The sequence below is a fragment of the Balaenoptera musculus genome, chromosome 2 (genome assembly GCF_009873245.2).
Source record: "Balaenoptera musculus isolate JJ_BM4_2016_0621 chromosome 2, mBalMus1.pri.v3, whole genome shotgun sequence".
NCBI classification, from domain to species: domain Eukaryota; kingdom Metazoa; phylum Chordata; class Mammalia; order Artiodactyla; family Balaenopteridae; genus Balaenoptera; species Balaenoptera musculus.
In genome coordinates, this window is record NC_045786.1 from 50,698,558 (window position 1) to 50,722,964 (window position 24,407).

General features: G+C 45.8%; 1 protein-coding gene across 1 annotated transcript in view; it reads right to left on the reverse strand.

The window, feature by feature from the left end:
* Positions 1–9,144: 9,144 nt before the first annotated feature.
* ADAMTS17 (ADAM metallopeptidase with thrombospondin type 1 motif 17) overlaps positions 9,145–24,407 on the reverse strand; it is a 346,933-nt gene continuing 331,670 nt past the window's right edge. The window contains exons 22-23 of the mRNA XM_036844635.1: positions 13,210–13,387; positions 9,145–12,018 (exon numbers count right to left, since the gene is read on the reverse strand). Of these exons, the coding sequence (XP_036700530.1) occupies positions 11,852–12,018; positions 13,210–13,387 (345 nt within the window). The 3' untranslated portion in view covers positions 9,145–11,851. The remainder of the gene's footprint in view (positions 12,019–13,209; positions 13,388–24,407) is intronic.

Below are 24,407 nucleotides of genomic sequence, written 5' to 3' on the forward strand. Positions count from 1 at the left end.
CAAGCAACCACAAGAGGTACACAAACAGGTGGGCGTGGCTTGTTCCAAGTAAACTTTATTAATAACAACAGGCGGTGGGAAGGAATTGGCTGGTGGACTGTAGTTTGCAGACTCCTGGCTTGGACAGTTGGGGGTCCACAGACAGGCCCGGGCAGGGTACAGGAGGGGGACAGAGGGACCAGGCTGCTATGAAGCTGAGCCAGGGATGGTCTTTGAGCGGGGAAGCAATAAAGGGAGCCCTTAGTAGACAGTGGTCTTCCAAAGGTCACTTTAGTATTGGTGTGGCGGCTGGAGGCTGCTGCCATGGGCCTGAAGCAGAACAGTACCCCCGCGGGGGTGGGGAAGAGGGACAGACTGAAGAGAGTTTTAAAGACAGAAAGTGACAGGCCTTGGGGATGTTCTGTCTCTGGGTTGATTCTCAGGTTTCTGGTTTTTGTATGCATGGATGGATGGGGGGGCCAGGAACATGAAGATGGACCCCTGTCAATTATGGGAGACTCTGGAGAAGGACGGCATTGGCTTCCCACCGTGTGTCCCGTGGGACCCTAATGGAGGACTGAACAACAGTGAAGTCACCCTGGCTGCTCTCAGCCCTTTAGAGATATGGCTCCATTCCCTCCCGGCATCTGCTGTCAGGTAACTGTTGTTCCTTTGGGGTTATCTCTCTTTTCTGTTTGGTTGCTTCTAAGATTTCCTCTTCATCCTTGGTTTCTGCAGTTTCACTACTATGTGTGAGGCGTGGATTTCTTTCTATTCTGTTCACTATTTGTGATGCCTTTTGATATAAGGACTCATGTCTTTCTTCAATTCTTGGACATTCTCAGCTATTATCTCTTCAAATATGGCTCCTCTGCTATTTCTTCTGTTCTTGTCTCTGGAGCCCCTATTAGACAAAAGTGGATACCTTTCAACGTATTTCACTCTTTCTTAACTTTCAAAAATTTCATTAAAAAAATTCCTTTGTTTCTCTATACTGCTTTTTGGCTAAAATTCTTCAATCCAAACTTCCAATGATGAATCCTCTGTTTGATTCTTTATCTCCAGAGTTTATCCAGTGTTTTGAGTTTTTCATTTTCATTTTTGACTTTGCTTGTCAGTTCTGAGTTTTCTTGTTGTTTTTTTTTCCTTATCTACTTGATTTTGCTCATGACTTACTGTTTCTTTAAAATGTATGTTACTCTTTGATTTATCTCTTTGAAAATCCTAAAATAGCCGTGTGAGAGTCCAGCTCATAGCTGCGACTGGCTGTGTGTGGACAGATATCCATCACCATGGCCAGGGAACTTGGTCTGGACAGAGAAAACCACCCAGGACTATTCAATATCGTTTGACCCCTAATATGCTTGGGAAGCCCAGGTGACGTCATTATGAAGTGTGGTCAACGCAATGTCAGAGTCACAGAATGCTTTTGAGGGAGCTTGTGAGGGAGGCACTCCAATTTTGAGAACTTGGCTTTGCTGAGTTAGACCCATCTGAAAGACAGAGGATCTGATTTCTCCTTGGGCAGAGGTTTGTTTACCCTGAGTTCAGAGCCAACAGCCCTAATAGTTTTGAACTGACTTAAATATTTTTCCACATTTGGGCAAAGCCTCTATTTGCCAAAAGAAGGTACAACGACATATTGTTATGATTCTCTGAGGACAGGGGACTGTGCATCATTCATCTTTCCCTCCACCCTGCATAGACCACACTGCTCAATAAAAATTTATTGGCTTATGTTGTAAAATGATTGTTTAATATATGAGTCATGATACGAATAAATTTTATATACCATAACTTGCACATTCAGATGGGTGTTGCAGCTGCCTTGGGATCCTCTGTCCTAACTGAGCGATGTGGATGCAGGGATGCTGCTGAATTGCTCTCAGGCCATTATATAGGCCACAACAGATTGTCCCAAGTTACCCTGTGGTCACACTTCACATGCATGCATTATATGTGTGTGTGTATGTCCATTAGGTGTATATAGAATAAAAATGGAATGTATCATAATGTAATATGTGTGGATATATTACATACTTATTTTGTAAAAAACAATATTGGCAAAAACCATTAACACATCAAACCAACCCTGTTGCAACACTTGCAACAGGCTCTCTTCCCTTTACCGTATCCCAGTTTAATAACACGGAATTTGGCTTCCAGCGAGGTTTCCAAATCTTTCAGTATTTGATAGGTCAACAATTACAATCGTATGTTGACTTTGCAATATACTATTTTAATGATGTGTTAATACATAGCAATCCTTGGACGGAACTTCCAGAATGCTGTTTTATAACTATCAACTGGCACATTAAAACTAACCTCAGTGATAAGAAAGCCAATAGCTGGAGATACATCATTAGCCAAAGGATTGCTGAATGTGTGATTGGCACACACAGAATTAAGCTGGAAGTGAGACCCCAGAGACCTCTAAAACCTCTAAAGAGCAGTTAGTTTGCAAGGATCCTGGGTGAGTGGTTTGAGAGTGAATTTTTAAAGGGTACTTCATCATCTAAAGGCTCAGTGGAAATTCAGCCCCTAGAGGAGCTCATCATTCCTTGGGGACCTATGAGTGGGCCCTTGGTGGAAGTTCCTACATGGACACTAGGTCCAAAGTCAGAAGTAGAAAATCATCTGAAATTGGAGAGAGTGGGGAAAAAATGCAGGCAGTGGAAAGGGATGGAAAAGAAAAGGAGAGATGGATATAGGGAGGGAGAAAGAGAATAAATAAATACTAGCCCAAGAAGGAGATAGAAAGTGAGATAGCAAGGTGGAAAGCATGAATAAGAGAGAGAGAGAAGGAGAGAGAGATTATGGAAGAAGTAGGAAGGAGCCTGTTGGAAACTGGAGGGACATGCCCATTTTCCCTGAGCCTCATGTAAGCTGACCTCCACGTCTGTGTGCATAAGTTCTGTGCACTGGACTGTAGTAGATAAATATCAGTAACTGGGCAGGTCCCCAGGCAGCGCTGGTAGTGTGCTGGTCCTTCTCATAGCTCTGCCAGAAAAGAGTTTTGCTTTGGCTCGACTGGGCTCTGTCTACCAAGGGATCCTTTAATTAACTGGGTCATTTACATTTTTCTTACAGTGGGATGGATTCCTCAGACCTGAGTACCTAGTCTTTTCCAAGGGAAATCCCAGTGTTATAAGAAATTCCAGGAGGAAAACCATCTAATTTCTTGGTCATTTTTGAATGCTATACCCTACAATGCTGAAGCTGCTCAGGATCTGAAAGGGGTTGTTTTTCTGAGAAGGGCTTCAAAGCCAAGGGGATGACAATTTCATAGTGCATGGGGGGTGGGTGGTAAGAGTGGTCCTGGTCACAGGAATCCCACCGCGAGCACTTCTGTCACACTAGAACCCATCCAGGCACAGGGATTTGTCCTGATAAGTCCATAAACCCTGTGGTTAAACTTTTATTCCAGAAACACCAGATGGTGGCGCCACAACAAGCTTTACAAAATCCTCAGCAAACCAGGGACTTTCTCGGCCTCCTGATCTGTCACTCTCCTCTTCAAAAGATAAAATGAAAAGGAGAGAAAACAGCTTCTAGATCACCATGGAAACCACCTGAAAATACCTGTCTCTGTTGGCAAGGGGTGGTTGACAAGGGGAAGAATTTGAAAAACAGCCAACATCTTGTTCTCATTGACTTACAGATAGTTGTCCAAATATTTGTATCATTCAAGCCATATGCAAAAGAATCATTGAATTTAGACTGCACTTTTCTTATCCAGTATAAACATCTTCTGGTACAATCGTGAACTTATCTGAAAAGAAACAAGATAAGTTGTAACCAGCAATGGATAAGCATACTCACTTGGGACATGCATGTGCTGGGAACCAGGGATCCAGCCATACCCAAGAGGGACCTGTTTTCTGCCCTGGTGGAATTCGCTTTCTAAATGGGAAAACAGACAATATGTAAGTACAAAAGTTAACAAAATAGTGATTGATAGATTATGACAAGTATTGAGGAGGGAGGAAAGATGGCTGCTGGGCCCGGGAGGGAACGTCTGTCTAAGGAATAACATTTCAGCTGTGACACAAAGGATGCAGATAACCAGCCATGGGAAGAACTGGGGGCAGGTGGCAACATTGCAAAGGGAGGGAAAGACACCTGCAAAGGCCCAAGGGTGGGGACAAGGGTGGAGGATTTGGACAGAAAGGGGAGTGTGTGGCTGGTGTGTGTGTGTGTGTACGGTGGGTGGGAGAGGACAGCAGGAGCCAGATCACACAGGGCTTGAGATGAGAAAACTCCAGGGGCGAGTGAAAGGTTTTAAGTGGGGAAGGCCATTTATATTTCTGAAATCTTACTCTGACTAGGGTGTGGAGAGAGTCAGGAGGGAGGGAGGTCGCTGGGAAGCTTTTGTGGAGTCCTGGGGCGAGGTCTGTGACTTAGCACACAGTGGTGGCCAGAGAGACAGGAAGAAGCAGACAGATCAGAGACTTAATTTGGAGGCAGAACGAATGGTATTTGTGGTTGCATTGGACTGGGTGGAGAGCAAAACTGAGGAAACAAGGATGACTTTGAGGTTTTGATGTCAGACATTAGTGGATACTGGTGCCCTTTACTGAGATGGGGAAGCCTACAGAGTAAAAATGAATGTGTGAGAGGGAGGAGATTGGGAATTTCGTGTAGCAAAACCTAGGTCTGAGGCATGCAGTGGATGCTGCGGTGTGCCACGCTGATGTCCCTGATGACCTTCATGCCCCCAGCTGCCAGCAGCATTGGCTGACTCACAGCTGAGCCCATCCCCAGCCTCACCCTCAACATAAGGGAACTGACTCTTGAGATTACACCCCTTTCCCAGAGCAGCTTGCAGACAATGATACTCCAAGGCCTTGCCTCAACTTTGAAGGAGCATTCCAGCTCCAAAGTTCCCTATGGGATCAATTGAGCCCCTGTTACGAATGTAGCAGAGGTCCGTATCTCCCTGTGCCCAGCCCTGCTTCTCTCACTCCATCAGTGTTCCTGAGGGCACCTCCCAATGAACCTTCTGCCCAGACATCTCCACACATCTTAGTTTGGGTTCCCAAGAACACAAACTAAGACAGCTGGTGCCAGGAATAGTCCTAGGAATCAGAAATCCTAGGAATCTAAAATCCTATAGGATTTTAGACCTGCGTCACCTGCCAGCTACAAGGACCCCATGCCCCTGGCATCTGAAAAGGGTAATGGTTAAAACTTTCACTGGTAGTGCAGTATCTCAGTCATTTGAAAGAAACAGGGAAATAGAAATTATAAGGCAAAGAAATTCAATGGCTGTTGCTGAGTGTTATGGATGCACTGGAGAAAGATAATAAAAATGCTGAGAATGATTAATCATTAATCAATTTACCTGCTGCACACAAGATCCAAGTTGATATTGTTGCTGAGGACCCAGACTGTTATCCTGGTCCTCCTTTAAGAGTGAAGTGGGGTGGAGTTCATGTATTAAATGGAGTCCTGATTCATGTTTGGTTCACAGTGGACCCAGTGGGCCCTTGCGGTCAACCAGTGATTATTTCCCCTGTCCCTGAATGTACACTTGGAATGGATGAAACCTGGTCCTTGGCCTGTGGGATAGAGAACTGTCATAGGAAGACACGTTATACTGTGAAACTGCCTCCCTCTCCCCAGGCAAGATAGTAAATCAACAGCAAAGTTGTAACCCAGTGAGAATGGAATATTTTAGTGAAACACTTAAAGACCCCATTATATCCCCTTGTAAGTCATCAGTCTGGCCCCTACAGAATTTAGATTGGGTCCTGTCACATGACAGTGGACTACCACAATCATAACCAATAATTAGCCCCAAACGCACTACTGTGCCAGATTAACAATGTTCACATACAAGATGTATGACTGTTGAGCTAGCGAGTGCTTTCTTTTCCATCCCTTTAGAAAGGAGACCCAGTTCACATTCATGTGTAACAGACACCAGTACCCACTTATGCTCAGTCTTCCCCAGGGCTATGTTAACTCTCCCACTCTGTTACAATGTAGCCCCAAAGGGCCTGGACTGTACACACCCTCCACAGAATCTGCATTGACCTGCTGTGTCCATGGCATTCAGTTAATCAGACCAGGAGAGGAAGAAGAGGCCTTAGTACAGTATCATCTGCACTCTACAGGGTGGGAGATAAGCCCCAGGATGAATCAAGGAAACATTACATCAGTGAAGTTTTTAGGAGTCCAGTGGTCTGGGGCACATCAGGATATCCTCTCCAAAGGAAAGGGCACTTGATTGAATCTTGCTTCCCTTTCCATTAAGAGTGGATTACAACAATCAGCAAGCCTCTTTGGGTCTGGAGGCAGCCCAGGGAGAATCATTCCCAGGCAGCAGGGCTGAGCCTAATGGGACTGGCCACGTGCACCAGGCTGGACTTCAGAACTGCTACGGAAAGGGACCGCGATGTGCTTCCCCTCCTTTTTAAATAGGGAGTGTTGACAGTGGTGCTCCCATGCTGTCCCACCATTTTCTCTTGGGTGTTGGGAACTGGGTGGAGATAATGTCTCTTTTGAGTTCACTGATCTTCCAATTGAGAGAAACTGCTCAAGAAGCTGTATCTGAGGATCCACGGGAGGAAGCCCGTCTGCATGCACCTGCACTTGACTTAGATGATGCAATCCTGGACTTTGAGCCTGAACATAATGCTGAAATAGGATGAGACTTTGGGGGTAGGATGGGAGAGGGGTGAGTGTACTTTGCATATGGGGGTGTGTGAATCTTCCCCCAAATGACCACAACAATTTTTCCCATCTCACCTGCTCATCCAGAACGTTTCCATTCTCTTGGCAAGAGGTTGACTCTTTGTCCCCTCCCCTTGAACTTGAGTGGGCCTTTGTAAGGATGGTGGAAGTGATGCTGTGTAACTTTTGAGTTGTCATATGAGGTGACACGGTTCTCATGAGTGTCCCCAGCTCTCTCTCTCAGGGTGTTTGCCACTGAAACTCTGCCATCATACTTCACGGTTGCTAAGCAGCCCCTTGGCGATGCCACTTGTAGGTGTTCTGGTCAACAGTCCTAGCTGAAGTTCTAAAGGCTGGTTATCAGCTGCCAGATATGCAAATGTGTGAGCCTTCTGATAATCCCAGCCTCTACCTGTCCTTGAAGCCACCCCAGATGATCCCACATGGAGGAGAGGTGAGCCATCCCCACTGAATCTCAGATCTGGAATGACTCTGAAGGGCTGTCCCAGTCCCAGGGCTTCCCGTGGGATTGACTGTGCATGTGGAGAGGTCATGTATGAATACGGAGGTCGAGAGAGAGGCCAGGACTGAAGAGGTTAATTTTGGAGATACCAGAATACACATGGTTTTAAAAGCCTTGAGTCTGGCTCAAGCCTTGAGCCAGACTCAAGCCTTGAGCTTGAGTATACATTCCCAAGCCTATATACTTGAGAAAGTATAGAGAGAGAAGGGGGTGTAGGGCTTAGCTCTGGAGCACTCTGTCATCTAGAGAGCTGCCAGAGGAAGGGGAGCTAGGAAGGAGAAGGAGGAGAAGTCAGGAGAAGAGGATGTCCCAAAGGAGAGGGCTGCTGAGAAGTGGAGAATAGGACCCTAAAATGTGTGCAAATGATACCCAGAAGGTCACTGGTGACCTGTCAAGAACAGTGTCAGTGCAGTGCAGGGGGCAAAAGCCAGGGGAGAGGTCTGGAGAGTTAATGAAAGTTTGGAGATAGAGACAGAGTGTAGAGAAGCAATGGGGGATGAATTAAAGGTGTGAGGGCTGGCCTTCCATGAGGATGGGGTCAGTTGTCAGACAGAGAAGGAGGACATAGATGCAGGCAGAATTGTGTAGAAGTAGAAACATAGGGGCTTTTGCCAAAACCCTTTGCAGAGGGCGAGCGTCACTGTAAAGGATTCCAATGCCGAGCCTTCTAGCCTGTATCCAGAGGGCAATCAACAGACCCACAAGGGAAGTCCTGACCTTTCTTTTTTGGAGTTCCTGCAGCTCTCACTCATTCTCTGTTGTCCAGGACTCCAGGCTTGTCTGAGGGGCTGTGGGCTCCAGAGCAGGTCTTTTGTCCATTTGTGTTCTCAGTGGCTCCAGGTAGTGCTTGGTTCCTAATAGAAGCTCACTCAACACTTGCTGATTGATTGCTTGTCAATTTCGTCTAACAAACTGGAATCCAAGCAGCTTATAAAGAAATCACATAGCATCAGGGCTGTTAGAAGTTAACCCAGAAGAGAGATCAGAACTCCCAGAGCAAGGAAAGGGTTCTAATGGGTCCCAGAGGCAGGTGGCTGATGGTTCTTGGGAATTAACACAAACTACAGGTTTCTTGGTAACCAGGGGGCCATGGGCAGTAGGTCGTCGATTAAACAAATGGTCTTTATTTTGTGAAATTTCTGGGTGTTGCTCCAACATTAAAAAGAGGCGCTCTGTCTAATGAACCTCCAAGTTCTTGGGTGGGGAGCTCTTTCCCCTTGACACTGGGAGGAGACAACCCCCTCCAAGAGCAGGAGCTGTGACATCCCTGCTCCATGTCAGGCCCAGATGGGGTCCAAATGGCTGCAGTGGTCCCCATTATGATGGTGTGGAGCCCTTGCTGTGTCCCCAGACTGGGAGGTAGGAAGGGCCAGGTCTGGCTCACACCTGCAGGAGTGGCGAAGCTGTTGGGCTGCCAGCAGGATTGGGGTGGGGGCTGAAGCTTGAAGAGGCAAGGTTGTAGAGAGCAGGTACCCATTCTGGCATGATAGGGGTCCCCTGCAGAGGGGTCACTGCACCCCCATGGAGCCTGGGCAGCTCCACCAGTGAGGTAGCTGCTCTGTATCAGACTCACAGACTCACTGTACAGCTGTCACACTTTCATGTCCCCACCCAGGGTTTTGCAACCACACAGGGATGAGGCCCAGGACTGAATGATTTGTTAGCACTCACTTGGGGAGATGCAGCCACCCGCCAGAACTGCATTTACCAGCGACCTTTGACACTGTCCACAGCTGTGGTCGGCAGGCTGCAGTTCCTTGCAGCCAAGTCCCAGGCAAGTGGTGTGACCACTGCAGAAGAAAAGGACACAGCCTCCCTCTGTCAGCCCTCGAGGACTGGTTTTTGTCTTTTACTTCACAGACAGCTTAAAATTGTTATGGAAGAACATTTTATTAAACATATTCAACTCACTTCCAATGAAATGCTTAATTTTTCATTTACAGTGGTGTCCAATGTTTGTCTTCTGTTCTTTTTTTTTTTCTTTTCTTTCAAACCAGCACCAAAAAGTAAAACAAAAATACCATGGGTACAGTACGTAATGTAAGTTAGCTAATGGAAAATATATACATTTGACTCTGAAATGAAGAAAAGAGAACAAAGCAATGATATTACTGCCATTGAGGATCTTTCCCTGTGTTCTGATAATATCAAGCCATGGTCAACTGAGAGGGTTTCATTTGCACCAATGAAAATAGCACCATAAGATTGTGAGACTCTGTAGTTAGTAACACATTTGTGCAACCAAAAAGGTACAGTACTTGAGTGACAGTACAGGGTATTGTTAACCATAAAGAAACATCACTGTTGTAATGACAGGGTTTCATTGTCTTCTGTACAAAGTGGAGCAAGAGTGCTATGATGGCTTCACTGAAACTGATCATTGCTTGTGCCGTGAACAGAAGGCGGGCTGGTGAATTTCAGAGTGACAGTGCCAGCATGAGCTAAAAGAGCTCAGAAAGACCTAAACTTTGGGGAACCAAAGGGATGTTTAACAATAACTGAATCAGTCATTTGCATTCTGAGGGTGTGGGGCCCTTGCCAGGGGCGTCCAGTTGATACCGTCAAGGTGGCCAGGGGGGAGATTCAGAGGCACCAGGCAACGGGCTCGCCTCTGGGCATGTGCACATGCTTGCCCAGCTCAGGTGGGCCCATGGTTCCCATGCAGACAGTAAGCAAGGCTGCCCCGGCTTCCTTAGCTTGCTGCCCCGACTCTGCTCCTCAGCCCCCAAGGCTGAGAGCTTTCTGTTCATCTGTGGTAAAGTACAGCCCATTTGGGGCTGGGGGAAGACTGAGCCCTAGCTCCCCAAGACTTTGAGGGGCCTGGGGAGTCTGCTCGCGGCCAAGCCGGAGCAGGGAGGACAGCGTTCTGCACAGGCCCTGGGCAGCCGTTGGAGGTTACCTTGCAGGTGAGCTGCCCCAGCCTGGTACCCTCTGGGGTCTTTCCACAGAACACCTAAGGAGTTTTCTCAACACTTCTCACAGATTCAAGTGGAATTGAATAGATTCCCTGCCATCCCTACCACTTTTCTGCCTCTGGGGCAGTAAAAAATCACAAACCAAAACACAGCCCATAAGACGGGCTTGGGGTGGCAGAGTGTTTCATTTTCTTTCTGATTTAAGCTGACTCTAAAGTTGTGACATCAAAAACTCAAACACAGATACATAAACACAGCACCAGTAAATCAAGAAGCACTGGGAGATGATCCCATGGAGATTAGCCTAAGTAAGATCCCCTCTGAAATAAGGGAGGAGAGGGTGGGTTTCTCATGATAAAGTCCTTGAATATAAGCACCCATCAAAGGCCCACCAAGTTGGTCAGCAGACCAGACCTCTCAGCATGTCGGGTCCCCTCCTCCCAGCTCCCGGGCAGGCAGGGTCGTACCATCTTCTGTGCTTTCACAGAGGACACTCTTTTCATCTCCCTGGGCTCCAGAGAGGGCACAGTTCTGTTTTGAGGGGTGAGGTGTCTGTAGGAGGCAAATACCTTCTTCCGGATTTTCTGAGTGTCATTCTTGCCCCACTAAGACGGGTCAACAACGACAGCATGACAATGACGAACATTGCAAGGTCTGGGCCACGGAAAGGCTGGGTGCGTATGTGGCCATCGTGGCCAGGGGCCACTCCTCCACCCATCCTGGCACTAGGCTGAGCAGTCCTGGAGGAAACCTGCCCCGTGCCAGGGTGAAGCGCCAGGCCTGAGCCTGAGTCTTCAGAGGTTCTAAGAAGAATCAACTTCAGATAGATGGCCAAGGTCAATGGGAAGCCATCTCTAAGGTGCAAAGCTTTATGAAGTACTGGCTAGAGCAGAGGTCCCCAGAAGCAGAGGGGGAGCCCCTCCACCCCTCCCAAAGCTGCCCTGAGCTCACCTCTATGCCAGGAAGCAATCCCAAGGCCAAAATTAGCACGTGCCTCCTCTCACAGCACCTTGAAGAGAGGCTCTTCTGTTTCCCTGTGTGGGGGACAACAGAGATCTGAAAACTAGATACGTCCCCAAACCCAAGCCCTTCTGGAATGTTCTCCCCCACGTAGGTGGTATGCAGAACTACACAGCCCTAGCTTCCTTTTTAGTTCACACAGACTCAGACTCTCAGGGACAAGACCTCCAAGGAAAAGCCGCGATCTAGAGAGCACGTTCCCTGACAGGGTGGAGGGGCCAAGTGCTGGTCCTTGTGGTGTCAAGGGGGCTCCAGCAGCCCAGCCTCTCCAGAGAAGCCTCCTTCCATCCAGGGTGTCACGGGCTTTCAGAATAAAGCCTGCTTTAAAGTAAAACGTCTCAGTTTTTGGATATCCTCCCCCTCCCCCGATACATCCAAGACAGGGGCGCCTGTGACGTCTCTCTTGACGATTTCTGTCAGAGGTGTTCCCTTTGAGGTACGTGGAACCTTAGAAATTACAATTATTTTGTGACTCATGCCTATTTTTTCCTTACCGTAGAAAGCCATCCAGTGGCTGTTAACAATATATTAAGTATAAAAGCACTAAGCAAACGTCAAGTCCACTCTCAGGTTCTAAGCAATTGGATTCTTGGGACAGCCTCCTGGGTGAGCCGCGGTGTGCTTTGGGGGTCCCAGCCGCAGGACTGGTGTGCTCTCAGGTGGGTGGGCTTTCAACTAGCCATGTCGTCAGGACTCAGACCTCATGTCGGAGCATCGCGGGACCACTGGCCGCCTGTCATGAACTTGGTGGCGGCAGTGGCTGGCGCATCTTGTTCGCATAGAAGTCCCTGCATGTCTGGCAGCAGCGCTGGTACCACCGCATGTCCTGGCAGAGGTTCTTTTCTCGGATGACCCTGCAATACACTGTCCACTGGTCCCGTGTGCATTTGTAGGTCAGAGCAGCTAAGGGGACAGTGGAGAGAGAAAGCCCAGAGGTTATGTGTGGCCTAGGGGACGTCATCATGCACACACAGATGGCCTGCACTCTGATATAGTCGGGGCTGCCCTTACCCATGTGTACACTGGAGCCTTGCACAGACCAGGGAAATCATGCCCCTGCCAGGGCCACTGTGGATGTGGCTTTCTTTTACAAGGGACATACTCTGGGTCCAACCTGACCACTTGGCAGAGTTCAGTGGTCTGGCTGCCTCCTCAGGGCGAGGGCACTGCCCCACCGCTTCTGAGCTAAGTGGTGTGTACTGTTATTTTATGGCAGAGGACATTATCTGTTGGCATTGATAAAACAGAATGGCACAGGGCAGTGGATATCAAAGGGCCCACAAAAGCACAAGGTCACAGCACAAGCAGGTGGCCTGAATCTCCTTCAGGCACTTGGTGGTGCAGAGAGATGGTCCAGCCTGAGGGCATGCAAAAGCCTGGTGTACACCTCTGCAAGCTCAAAGACCCTCCCAGTGAAGCTGCTTGGAAATCCCCTTCATGTTGGTGGCATTCTAGCATTAGGGAAAGGGGCATTGGGTGGGGAAAAAGTTCCCTAGGAATTTCTAATTGGAAAAGCAGAAACTCTGCTCAATAGAATCATCAGATCAGTGCTAGATATTCTTCTTTTTGTGCCACCACTGGCCGGGGATGTGGCCTGGTAAAGGGCTGGGTTTGGAACACTCGGGTCCAAGCTGCTCACACAAAAGCTCCCTGCCGAATTAAAGACTCCAACCTGTCAACACCTCTGTTTTCTTCTCAAGCATTAGCTTGAGGAACATTCCATGCACACATCACCAAGATTTCATGAATGACACCCCCAGATCCTTCATTTCCTGAAGGATGCACCTCCCTTTGCCTCCTTCATGCACAGGAATCCCTAAACACTTGAGGAACATTCTCCCGTGTTCCTCATTTGTTGGCAGAGGGGCTCAAGTGTTTGAGACCACAGTAAACAAACAGCTTTTTCATGACAAGGATGAAATTCCATCTCTGAAACCTCAGATCCTCTACAAAACTGACACGTTAGCCTCTCCAGAACTCAAATAAGCCCCAAGGAGGGGGTTTTCTGGCTTATAGAACTCCCACTGCCAGTGGGGACTTGCTGGCCAGGGGATGCAGCAGCCCTAGGAGCTGGGGACCAGCAGAGGCACTCACCGAGGCGAGGGGAAGTGATGGTGTTCACGTTGATCTTGTCATTGCAGACTTCTTGGTGGCACTGTTTGTAGGCTGCCGGCTTGGAGAGGGTTGGGCACTCATTGCCATGGCGCCCGGTGACCTTGTGCATGCACTGCACCACACGGGACTGCAGGCCCTTCCCACAGGTCGACGAGCACTGCCAGAGACAGGGAGAGCTGAGCTGAGGACAGCTGAGCTAGGGGCCTAACCCGGGCTGAGGGGCTTTGACAATGGCCTCACATCATAGCACCCTTGGGCCAGGCCCCTGCATGTCGTTCCTACGTGCTTGAAATAATTGCAGGACAAGAGGGCTTGGCTGCATACCAGCTGCCTGATGGAAAACTGTTTCAAGATGTTAGGGACTGCATGTTTGTGTCTCCCCAACATTTACATGTTGAAGCCCTAACCCCCAGTGGGATGGCATTTGAAGGTAGGTCCTTTGGGAGGTAATTGGGTTTAAATGAGGTCATGAGGGTGGGGCCCCCATGATGAGATTAGTGTCCTTATAAGAAGAAGAGAGATCAGAGTTCTCTCCCTCCACCACATGAGGACACATGACAAGTCAGCCATCTGCAAGCCAGGAAGTTGTCCCTCATCAAGAACCAAATATGCCAGCACCTTGACCTCAAACTTCTCAGCCTCCAGAACTGTGAGAAATAAACGTCTTGTTGTTTAAGCCACCCAGCCTGTGGTATTTTGTTACAGCAGCCTGAGCTAAGACACAGTTGTTGAAATATTAGTTTATGCTGGTTGCATTTCACCTCCCACCCTCTCATGCCTGTTCCAAGCAGAGAACCATCTGGGTTTTGAAATTCTCCAGTGAGCAGGGTGGCTTGCTGGCACCCAGGAGGGACTGGACCTGATGGCCACAGGGCTCTCCCTGGCACTTTGTGCCATGTGAGGCTCCCGGGCCTTTGTCCAGCCCTGGGTGTGGAGAGGAGCCCAATAATGATGGGGCTGAATTTCCACAAGCCTGGAGGGTCGGGGGTCAGAATTAAGTAAAGTTAGAGAAAATGAAGAAGTGCAACCTTTCTTGCATAACGGACTCATGGACTAATATTGGGGCTAACAGTTTTAATTTGGACACCCAACCCCTAGTTCTTGGCATTTCCAGCATTTGCAGATGTGGGTGTGCTAAAACCAAACCAATGTATTTAGTTCAGCAGACCATCCTGCATTCCCAGTGAGTGGCCTTCTAAGACTTTACTATGTGTTCTGTCTCCTGCTCTTCTTCCCATTCCTCTTTGGGCTCCTTTAAAGTGTTTGACAGGGAACCTGCCAGGTATCCAGCACCACTCCCTCATCCTGCTTGCTAGCCCCTCGGCCCTTGCTTGTTTTCCGGGGAGCCCTTGGAACCATCTCTCCATTAAGTTGGTCTCCTCCCAGCCAGAGAGCCTGGTCCACATGCACACTCTCTCCATCTGGGGTCCCCCAGCATGCTCACAACCCATGATTTACGGGGTTCTGAGAGCACTCTGCAAAACTTTAATAAAGCAAAGATCACAGGTGTAGTAGCCCAGCTGGAGTTAACACTGGCACCTCAGGGTAGCGAGAGGGGAGCAAGGTCTTTCCTCTGAATGCCACATGTGGTGAGGATGCCAGGTGCCATCTGGATCACGTGCCTCCCTCTCTCTTCCCCTTGGGTCTGACCATGGCCTGTGCTGGAGGAAGGGCCTTCCCTGGGGGTCTGTGAGGGGTTACCCTGCACGGGCTCAGCGTGGATCCTTTCATCCATGAGAAGTGGCCATCATCTGCGCTCCCAAAGGGGCTTTTGTGCCTCAGGTGAATTCCTCTGCTTTCTAGTCTAACAAGCAGGATCACATTTTTTTCACTTTAGAAGGATAAAGAGCTCAGAGGGCATGGTGCTCTGATGGGGCCCAGTCTTTTCAAATCATGAAAGAGGTAGGAAAACCACAAGTGCCCCATCGCCTCCGCTGCCAACCCCCACCATCCTCCTTGAGAGTCCTGGCATGTTCAAACCAGAATGGGCTCTCCCTGACAGGCAAGGTTGTGTGCCTGGCTCCATATCCATCTTCTGGATAAATCCATCAAGGGCTGCTCACAGCCTTGAGAATCCTTCGTGCATGATAAATGCACATTTCTGGGTTCCACCCCAGACCTCAGGAGTTGGTACTGGAGCATTTGGAAATTTGAGGGGTGCTGCAGTGGAAGAATGATGTCACATGAGGAGGTTCCCACCAACTGGAGACCTGGAACATGGGACAAGTGTCATAGCAACGTGACTTCCACCTGGAGGGCGTCTCGGAGGGAGTGGCTTCACGTTGGGATCTGCTGCATGGGATTACCTGGAGAGCGTTGAAAGGTCTTGATGTCCCAGACCAATCAATCAGTATCCCTGGAGGATGCACTGGGCATCAGTATTTTTCAAAGCTCTCCAGGTGACTCCAACAAGCAGCCAGAGCTGAGAAACTCTGACTTACCCTGAACTTCTCCCCTGTGTCCTGTGTAGAGTGTGAGGAGCTCTCTTTTCTTACGATGAAGTAGTCAAGTATTTGTATACAAATGTGTAATAAGCAAGAACAGACATCCACCTGCAGCCCCAATTGCTGAGTTTATATACAGGTGATAGGTGTGCTCAAATACAAGAGATGAAGCCTTTCACTCAAAATTATTCTTGGAAAAGAATAAGTTGCCTTATAATTAAGTAACAACAAAACCTCTCATAGTTCAGGGGCGGGGTAAGGGATACCCTCAATTATTTGTAGCAAGATCACTTGGGGGTTAAAAGAAAAAGGGACGCAAAGAAATTAAACTCTCTTCTCCTGGAAGTAGGACACCATAATCATAAATGAGGAAGGATGGTGTAAGAAACTTTTAAAGATCTCTTGAAAAGTAATCTGGTAGGAATTGGTTCAAGATGGCAGAGTAGAAGGACGTGCACTCACTCCCTCTTGTGAGAGCACCGGAATCACAACTAATTGCGGAACAATTATCGACAGGAAGACACTGGAACTCATCAAAAAAGACACCCCACATCCAAAGACAAAGGAGAAGCCACAGTGAGACGGTAGGAGGGGCACAATCACAATAAAATCAAATCCCATAACTGCTGGGTGGGTGACTCACAAACTGGAGAACAATTATACCACAGAAGTCCATCCACTGGAGTGAAGGTTGTGAGCCCGTCAGGATTCCCAACCTGGGGGTCTGGCAACGGGAGGAGGAATTCCCAGAGAATCAGACTTTGAAGGCTAGTGGGATTTGATTGCAGGACTTCGACAGGACTGGGGGAAAAAGAGATTTCACTCTTGGAGGGCACACACAAAGTAGTGTGCATACCAGGACCCAGGGGGAAGGAGCAGTGACCCCATAGGAGACTGAAACAGACGTACCTGCTAGTGTTGGAAGGTCTCCAGCAGAGGTGGCGGGGCAGCTGTGGTTCACTGCGGGGACAAGGACACTGACACCAGAAGTTCTGGGAAGTACTCCCTGGAGTCCACCATTAGCCCCACCAAAGAGCCTGTAGGCTCCAGTGCTGGGTCACCTCAGGCCAAACAACCAACAGGGAGGGAACTCAGCCCCACCCATCAGCAGACAAGTGGATTAAAGTTTTACTGAGCTCTGCCCACCAGAGCAACAACCAGCTCTATCCACCACCAGTCCCCCCTATCAGGAAGCTTTCAAAAGCCTCTTAGATAGCCTCATCCACCAGAGGGTAGACAGCAGAAGCAAGAAGAACTACAATCCTGCAGCCTGTAGAGTGAAAACCACATTCACAGAAAATGAAAAGGCAGAGTACTATGTACCAGATGAAGGAACAAGATAAAACTCCAGAAAAACAACTAAATGAAGTGGAGATAGGCAACCTTCCAGAAAAAGAATTCAGAATAATGATAGTGAAGATGATCCAGGACCTCGGAAAAAGAATGGAGGCAAAGATCAAGAAGATGCAAGAAATGTTTAACAAAGACCTAGAAGAAATAAAGAACAAGCAAACAGAGATGAACAATACAATAACTGAAATGAAAAATACACTGGAAGGAATCAATAGCAGAATAACTGAGGCAGACGAATGGATAAGTGATTGAGATGACAGAATGGTGGAAATCACTGCCATGGAACAGAATAAAGAAAAAATAATGAAAAGAAATGAAGACAGCCTAAGAGACCTCTGGGACAACATTAAATGCACCAACATTTGCATTATAGGGGTCACAGAAGGAGAAGAGAGAGAAAGGACCCGAGAAAATATTTGAAGAGGTTATAGTTGAAAACTTCCCTAACATGGGAAAGAAAAAAGCCACCCAAGTCCAGGAAGCACAGAGAGTCCCAGGCAGGATAAACCCAAGGAGAAACATGCCAAGACACATAGTAATCAAATTGACAAAAATTAAAGACAAAGAAAAATTATTAAAACCAACAAGGGAAAAATGACAAATAACATACAAGGGAACTCCCATAAGGTTAACAGCTGATTTCTCAGCAGTAACTCTACAAGCCAGAAGGGAGTGGCACAATATATTTAAAGTGATGAAAGGGAAGAACCTACAAGTAAGATTACTCTACCTGGCAAGGATCTCATTCAGATTAGATGAAGAAATCAAAAGCTTTACAGACAAGCAAAAGCTAAGAGAATTCAGCACCACCAAACCAGCTGTACAACAAATGCTAAAGAAAATTCTCTAAGTGGGAAAAACAAGAGAAGAAAAGGACCTACAAAAACAAATCCAAAACAATTAAGAAAATGGTAATAGGCACATACATACCAATAATTACCTTAAACATGAATGGATTAAATGCTCCAACCAAAAGACACAGGCTTGCTGAATGGATACAAAAACAAGACCCATATATATGCTGTCTACAAGAGACCCACTTCAGACCTAGGAACACATACAGACTGAAAGTGAGGGGATGGAAAAAGATATTCCATGCAAATGGAGACCAAAAGAAAGCTGGAGTAGCAATACTCATATCAGACAAAATAGACTTTAAAATAAAGACTATTACAAGAGACAAAGAAGGACACTACATAATGACCAAGGGATCAACCCGAGAAAAGGATATAACAATTATAAATATATACCAACATAGGAGCACCTCAATACATAAGGCAACTGCTAAGAGCTATAAAAGAGGAAATCGACAGTAACACAATAATAGTAGGGGACTTTCACACCTCACTTACACCAATGGACAAATAATCCACACAGAAAATTAATAAGGAAACAAAAGCTTTAAATGAAACAATAGACCAGACATATTTATTGATATTTATAGGACATTCCATCCAAAAACAGCAGATTACACTTTCTTCTCAAGTGCGCACAGAATATTCTCCAGGATAGATCACATCTTTGGTCAAAAATCAAGCCTCAGTAAGTTTAAGAAAATTGAAATTATATCAAGCATCTTTTCTGACCACAATGCTATGAGATTAGAAATCAGTTACAGGGAAAAAAATGTAAAAAATACAAACACATGGAGGCTAAACAATACATTACTAAGTAACCAAGAGATCACTGAAGAAATCAAAGAGGAAATAAAAAAATACCTGGAGACAAATGACAACGAAAAGACAATGATTCAAAACCTATGGGATGCAGCAAAAGCAGTTCTAAGAGGGAAGTTTATAGCAATAAAATCTTACCTAAAGAGACAAGAAAAATCTCAAAAAAGCAATCTAACTTTACACCTAAAGGAACTAGAGAAAGAAGAACAAACAAAATCCAACGTTGGTAGAAGAAAAGAAATCATAAACATCAGAGCAGAAATAAATGAAATAGAAACAAAGAAAACAATAGCAAAGATCAATAAAACTAAAAGCTGGTTCTTTGAGAAGATAAACAAAATGGATAAACCTTTAGCCAGACTCATCAAGAAAAAGAGGGAGAGGACTCAAATCAATAAAATTAGAAATGAAAAAGGAGAAGTTACAACAGACACCGCAGAAATACCAAGCATCATGAGAGACTACTACAAGCAACTGTATGCCAATAAAATGGACAACCAGGAAGAAATGGACAAATTCTTAGAAAGGTATAATCTTCCAAGACTGAACCAGGAAGAAATAGAAAATATGAACAGACCAATCAGAAGTAACAAAATTGAGACTGTGATTAAAAATCTTCCAACAAACAAAAGCCCTGGACCATATGGCTTCACAGATGAATTCTATCAAACATTTAGAGAAGAGCTAACACCCATCCTTCTCAAACTCTTCCAAAAAACTGCAGAGGAAGGAACACTCCCAAACATTCTATGAGGTCACCATCACCCTGATACCAAAACCAGACAAAGATACTACAAAAAAAGAATATTACAGACCAATATCACTGATGAATATAGATGCAAAAATCCTCAACAAAATACTAGCAAACAGAATCCAACAGCACATTAAAAGGATCATACACCGTGATCAAGTGGGATTTATCCCAGGGACGCAAGGATTCTTCAATATACTCAAATCAATCAATGTGATATGCCATAGTAACAAATTGAAGAATAAAAACCATATGATCATCGCAATAGGTGCAGAAAAATCTTTTGACAAAATTCAACACCTATTTATGATAAAAACTCTCCAGAAAGTGGGCATAGAGGGAACCTACCTCAACATAATAAAGGTCATATATGACAAACCCACAGCAAACATCATTCTCAATGGTGAAAAACTGAAAGCATTTCCTCTAAGATCAGGAAAAAGACAAGGATGTCCACTGTTGCCACTATTATTCAACATAGTTTTGGAAGTCCTAGCCATGGCAATCAGAGATGAAAAAGAAATGAAAAGAATCCAAATTGGAAAAGAAGAAGTAAAAATGTCACTGTTTGCAGATGACATAGTAATATACATAGATAATCCTAAAGATGCCACCAGAAAACTACTAGAGCTCATCAATGAATTTGGTAAAGTTGCAGGATACAAAATTAATGCACAGAAATCTCTTGCATCCCTATACACTAATAATGAAAGATCAGAAAGAGAAATTAAGGAAACAATCCCATCCACCATTGCAATGAAAAGAATAAAATACCTAGGAATAAACCTACCTAAGGAAGTAAAAGATCTGTACTCAGAAAATTATAAGACACTGATGAAAGAAATCAAAGATGACACAAATGGATGGCGAGATATACCATGTTCTTGGATTGGAAGAATCAATATTGTGAAAATGACTATACGACCCAAAGCAATCTACAGATTCAATGCAATCCCTATCAAATTACCAATGGCATTTTTTACAGAACTAGAACAAAAAATCCTAAAATTTGTATGGAGACACAGAAGACCCCAAATAGCCAAAGCAATCTTGAGGGAAAAAAACAGAGCTGGAGGAGTCAGACTCCCTGACTTCAGACTATACTACAAACCTACAGTAATCAAGACAATATGGTACTGGCACAAAAACAGAAATATAGATCAGTGGAACGGGATAGAAAGCCCAGAAACAAACCCACACACCTATGGTCAACTAATCTATGACAAAGGAGGCAAGGATATGCAATGGAGAAAAGACAGTCTCTTCAATAAGTGGTGCTGGGAAAACTGGATAGCTACATGTAAAAGGATGAAATTAGAACACTCCCTAACAGCATCCACAAAAATAAACTCAAAATGGATTAAAGATCTAAATGTAAGACCAGACACTATAAAACTCTTAGAGGAAAACATAGGAAGAACACTCTTTGACATAAATCCCAGCAAGATCTTTTTTGACCCACCTCCTAGAATAATGGAAATAAAAACAAAAATAAACAAATGGGACCTAAAGAAACTTAAAAGCTTTTGCACAGCAAAGGAAACTATAGACAAGATGAAAAGACAACCCTCAGAATGGGAGAAAATATTTGCAAACGAATCAACGGATAAAGGATTAATCTCCAAAATATATATGCAGCTCAAGTTTACAAAAAACAAATAACCCAATCAAAAAATGGGTAGAAGACCTAAATAGACATTTCTCCAAAGAAGACATACATATGGCCAAGAGGCACATGAAAAGCTGCTCAACATCACTAATTATTAGAGAAATGCACATCAAAACTACAATGACGTATCACCTCACACCAGTTAGAATGGGCATCATCAGCAAATCTACAAACAACAAATGCTGGAGAGGGTGTGGAGAAAAGGGAACCCTCTTGCACTGTTGATGGGAGTGCAAATTGATACAGCCACTATGGAGAACAGTATGGAGGTTCCTTAAAAACTAAAAATAGAATTACCATATGACCCAGCAATCCCACTACTGGGCATAAACCCAGAGAAAACTGTAATTCAAAATGACACATGCACCCCAGTGTTCATTGCAGCAGTATTTACAATAGCCAGGTCATGGAAGCAACCTAAATGCCCACTGACAGATGAATGGTTAAAGAAGATGTGGTACATATATGCAATGGAATATTACTCGGCCATAAAAAGTAACGAAATTGGGTCATTTGTAGAGACATGGATGGACCTAGAGACTGTCATACAGAGTGAAGCAAGTCAGAAAGAGAAAAACAAATATTGTATATTAACGCATATATGTGGAATCTAGAAAAATGGTACAGATGAACTGGTTTTCAAGGCAGAAGTAGAGACCCAGATGTAGAGAACAAACGTATGGACACCAAGGGGGAAAAGCGGGGCGCTGGCGGGGATGGTGATGGTGGGATGAATTGGGAGATTGGGATTGACATATATACACTAATATGTATAAGATAGATAACTAATAAGAACCTGCTGTATAAAAAATAAATGAATAAAATAAAATTCAAAAAAAAAAAAAGAAAGAAAAGTAATCTGGTAAGTGGCTATACCCAGAGACTGGGGGTCCACACCAGCAGGGTAAGTGAAGGAAATGGCCAAGGGTCCTAATGTAGTGCAAAATCCTACGAATGTAAATCAAAGTCTTGCCTATGCAAAGTCATGCCAACCCAGAGCAACATCATGCCATAGCTTGCAAGGGAATATCCAAAGAGAACAGCACATTCAAAAAAGGCGGTATCTCAGCAAACCTGGATGGCAGTGCCCTGTACACTCTGGTAAACTGAACAGGGGATTCAGATAGTGGAGTGAGTGATGATGAAGACAGATGCTGCAAATATTAGGATGCACTTTATAAAACTGCTTATATTCAACCGTTTTCGACCCCAAAGAAATAGGAATTTTATCAGGTTCAACTTCATAATATGCTAAAGACAGAAAATAGCAATATTTTAAAATTAAAACATAATATATAAACTTTAAATATGAAATACAACTACATGAATAAGTTACATATTCTAAGTAGGCATTTGACTAGTCCACCTACACCATTAAAGACTTTTATATCTAAATTGGTCGTAAAATTTTTAAAAAGCCCTGCTCCCTGGGAAAGCATGTACGTGAGGCCTTATTTCTGTGACTACTGGGCACTTGGGGAAGAAGGGGCCATGTGTCCTGCTCTTCAGACACCACCAGCCCTTGTCTTCCCATCTTGACTTGGCTCACTGGCGCCACCTGCTGTAGGGGACACACCAGGAAGAAGAGCGGGGTGTCCTCATAGTCTGTCCTGGAGAAAGGGTGCATCCAAGGTGGGGCAGGTGGTGGTGGGGTTTCTGGGTCCCCAGGAAACTCTGCACAGGCTAACAGAGAAGGATCTGGGACTATGGTCTCGCTCCCATGGGCCCCCTGACCATGAGGTCTGCAGACTCTGCTGGCGGGGCAATTAGCCTGGCTGGGTCACTTCCTGCCCAGGAACACCAGGTAGGGTTTCAATGTCTTTTGCAGGTGTTGTTATTATTTATGTGAAATCAGAGCAAGGGCTCAATCTGATGGATCTACTAAAACCAAATGCAAAATTGACAAGGTCTCTGGCGGGAAAGGACCAATGACCCTTGTAAAACTCAAGAGTTTGAGATGACCTCAAAGACTAGTCTCCCCTCTGAAAGTTCTTAGTCTTGTTTAACATGCTCTGGGGTTGGGTGGGGGGAGAGCATTCATGACACCTCTAGCCTATGCGGGCGGCATGCTTGTTCTGTCTGTGAGCTCACCTGTAGGATTCCATGACAGTGTGGAACATTCCACAACCATCCCAAGGGGCTGATCTTGGCCACTGAGCTTGATGGGGGTCAGTGTCTTGCCCAAGGTCACAGATTAGTGAGTGGCAGAGGAGGGACAGGACCCCAGCTGCCCCATCCCAAGGACCGAATTCCATCTTCCTGTATGAATTAGAGGTTGAACTGGACGGAGCTTCTATGGGAGGCCACGAATCAAAAAACCAGGTCACTGTCCAGCTCCACCATTTCTTCATTATCTTTCCTAGCTTGAGTCACTGGTTTTTAATTTTTCAGTCTGTAAAAAAAAAACTGCCTCATGAGATCACGGAGGGTGTCTCCAAAGTTCTTCTGCAGAGACTCAAGCGTCTGTCCTCATGGCTTTCCAACACCTCTGAGAGGCAGGGCTGGGCCAGGTGAGAGGCTGGAGCTGACCCTCAGCTGCTGTCGGGGCCATGTGAGACCCTGCAAACTCTGCCCCTGGGATTAGGTTTTGCAGAATTTTAGCTGCGGTCCTGGGGGCTGCCATTCACACAGCTCTGGGCTGTGAATGGCTTGTGCTCACGTGGAAGAACCTTTGAGAATATCGGGTATTTGCTTAGCCGCCTAAGAACGGTGTCTGAGCCAGCCCCACAGAGGCTGCTTCAGAACGTCAGGTGAGGAGACAGGTTACAGAGTAGCACGTACAGAAACCACCCCATTTTTTCCAATACCTGTGTGTGTGTGTGTGTACCTATATAAAAGTTGGGAAGACAAACAATTAAAAAAATTTACTGTGCTGTCATCTGGTTTTGTAGGACTAGTTTTTCTCTTCTGTGTCTTCCCAAGCAAGATAGAATTACCTATGTAATTAAAAACAAAAGTGGAAAATTCCACCAATGACCCTTTGGTGCAGCTGCCACCTTCCAGGCCTGCTGCATTTTCATTTGAGCCGAGTTGGTGCCTAGCCTGCCCCTGGCCTAAAATCCATGCATAACTACCCACTCCTTGGCCGGAGTTTCAGCAGGGACAGTGCAGTGGCAACAGGACAGGCCTGTCAGTATGCTGCATCCCCCTTTACTAGCTGTGTGACCTTGGGCAACTTACTTAACCTATACGAGCCCCAGCTTCTTTATTTGTAGCTTGAGGATAATAAAACCTTTCTTGCAGGATGATTTCCAGGATTAGAGACAGTTTAGAGCAGGTGCCTA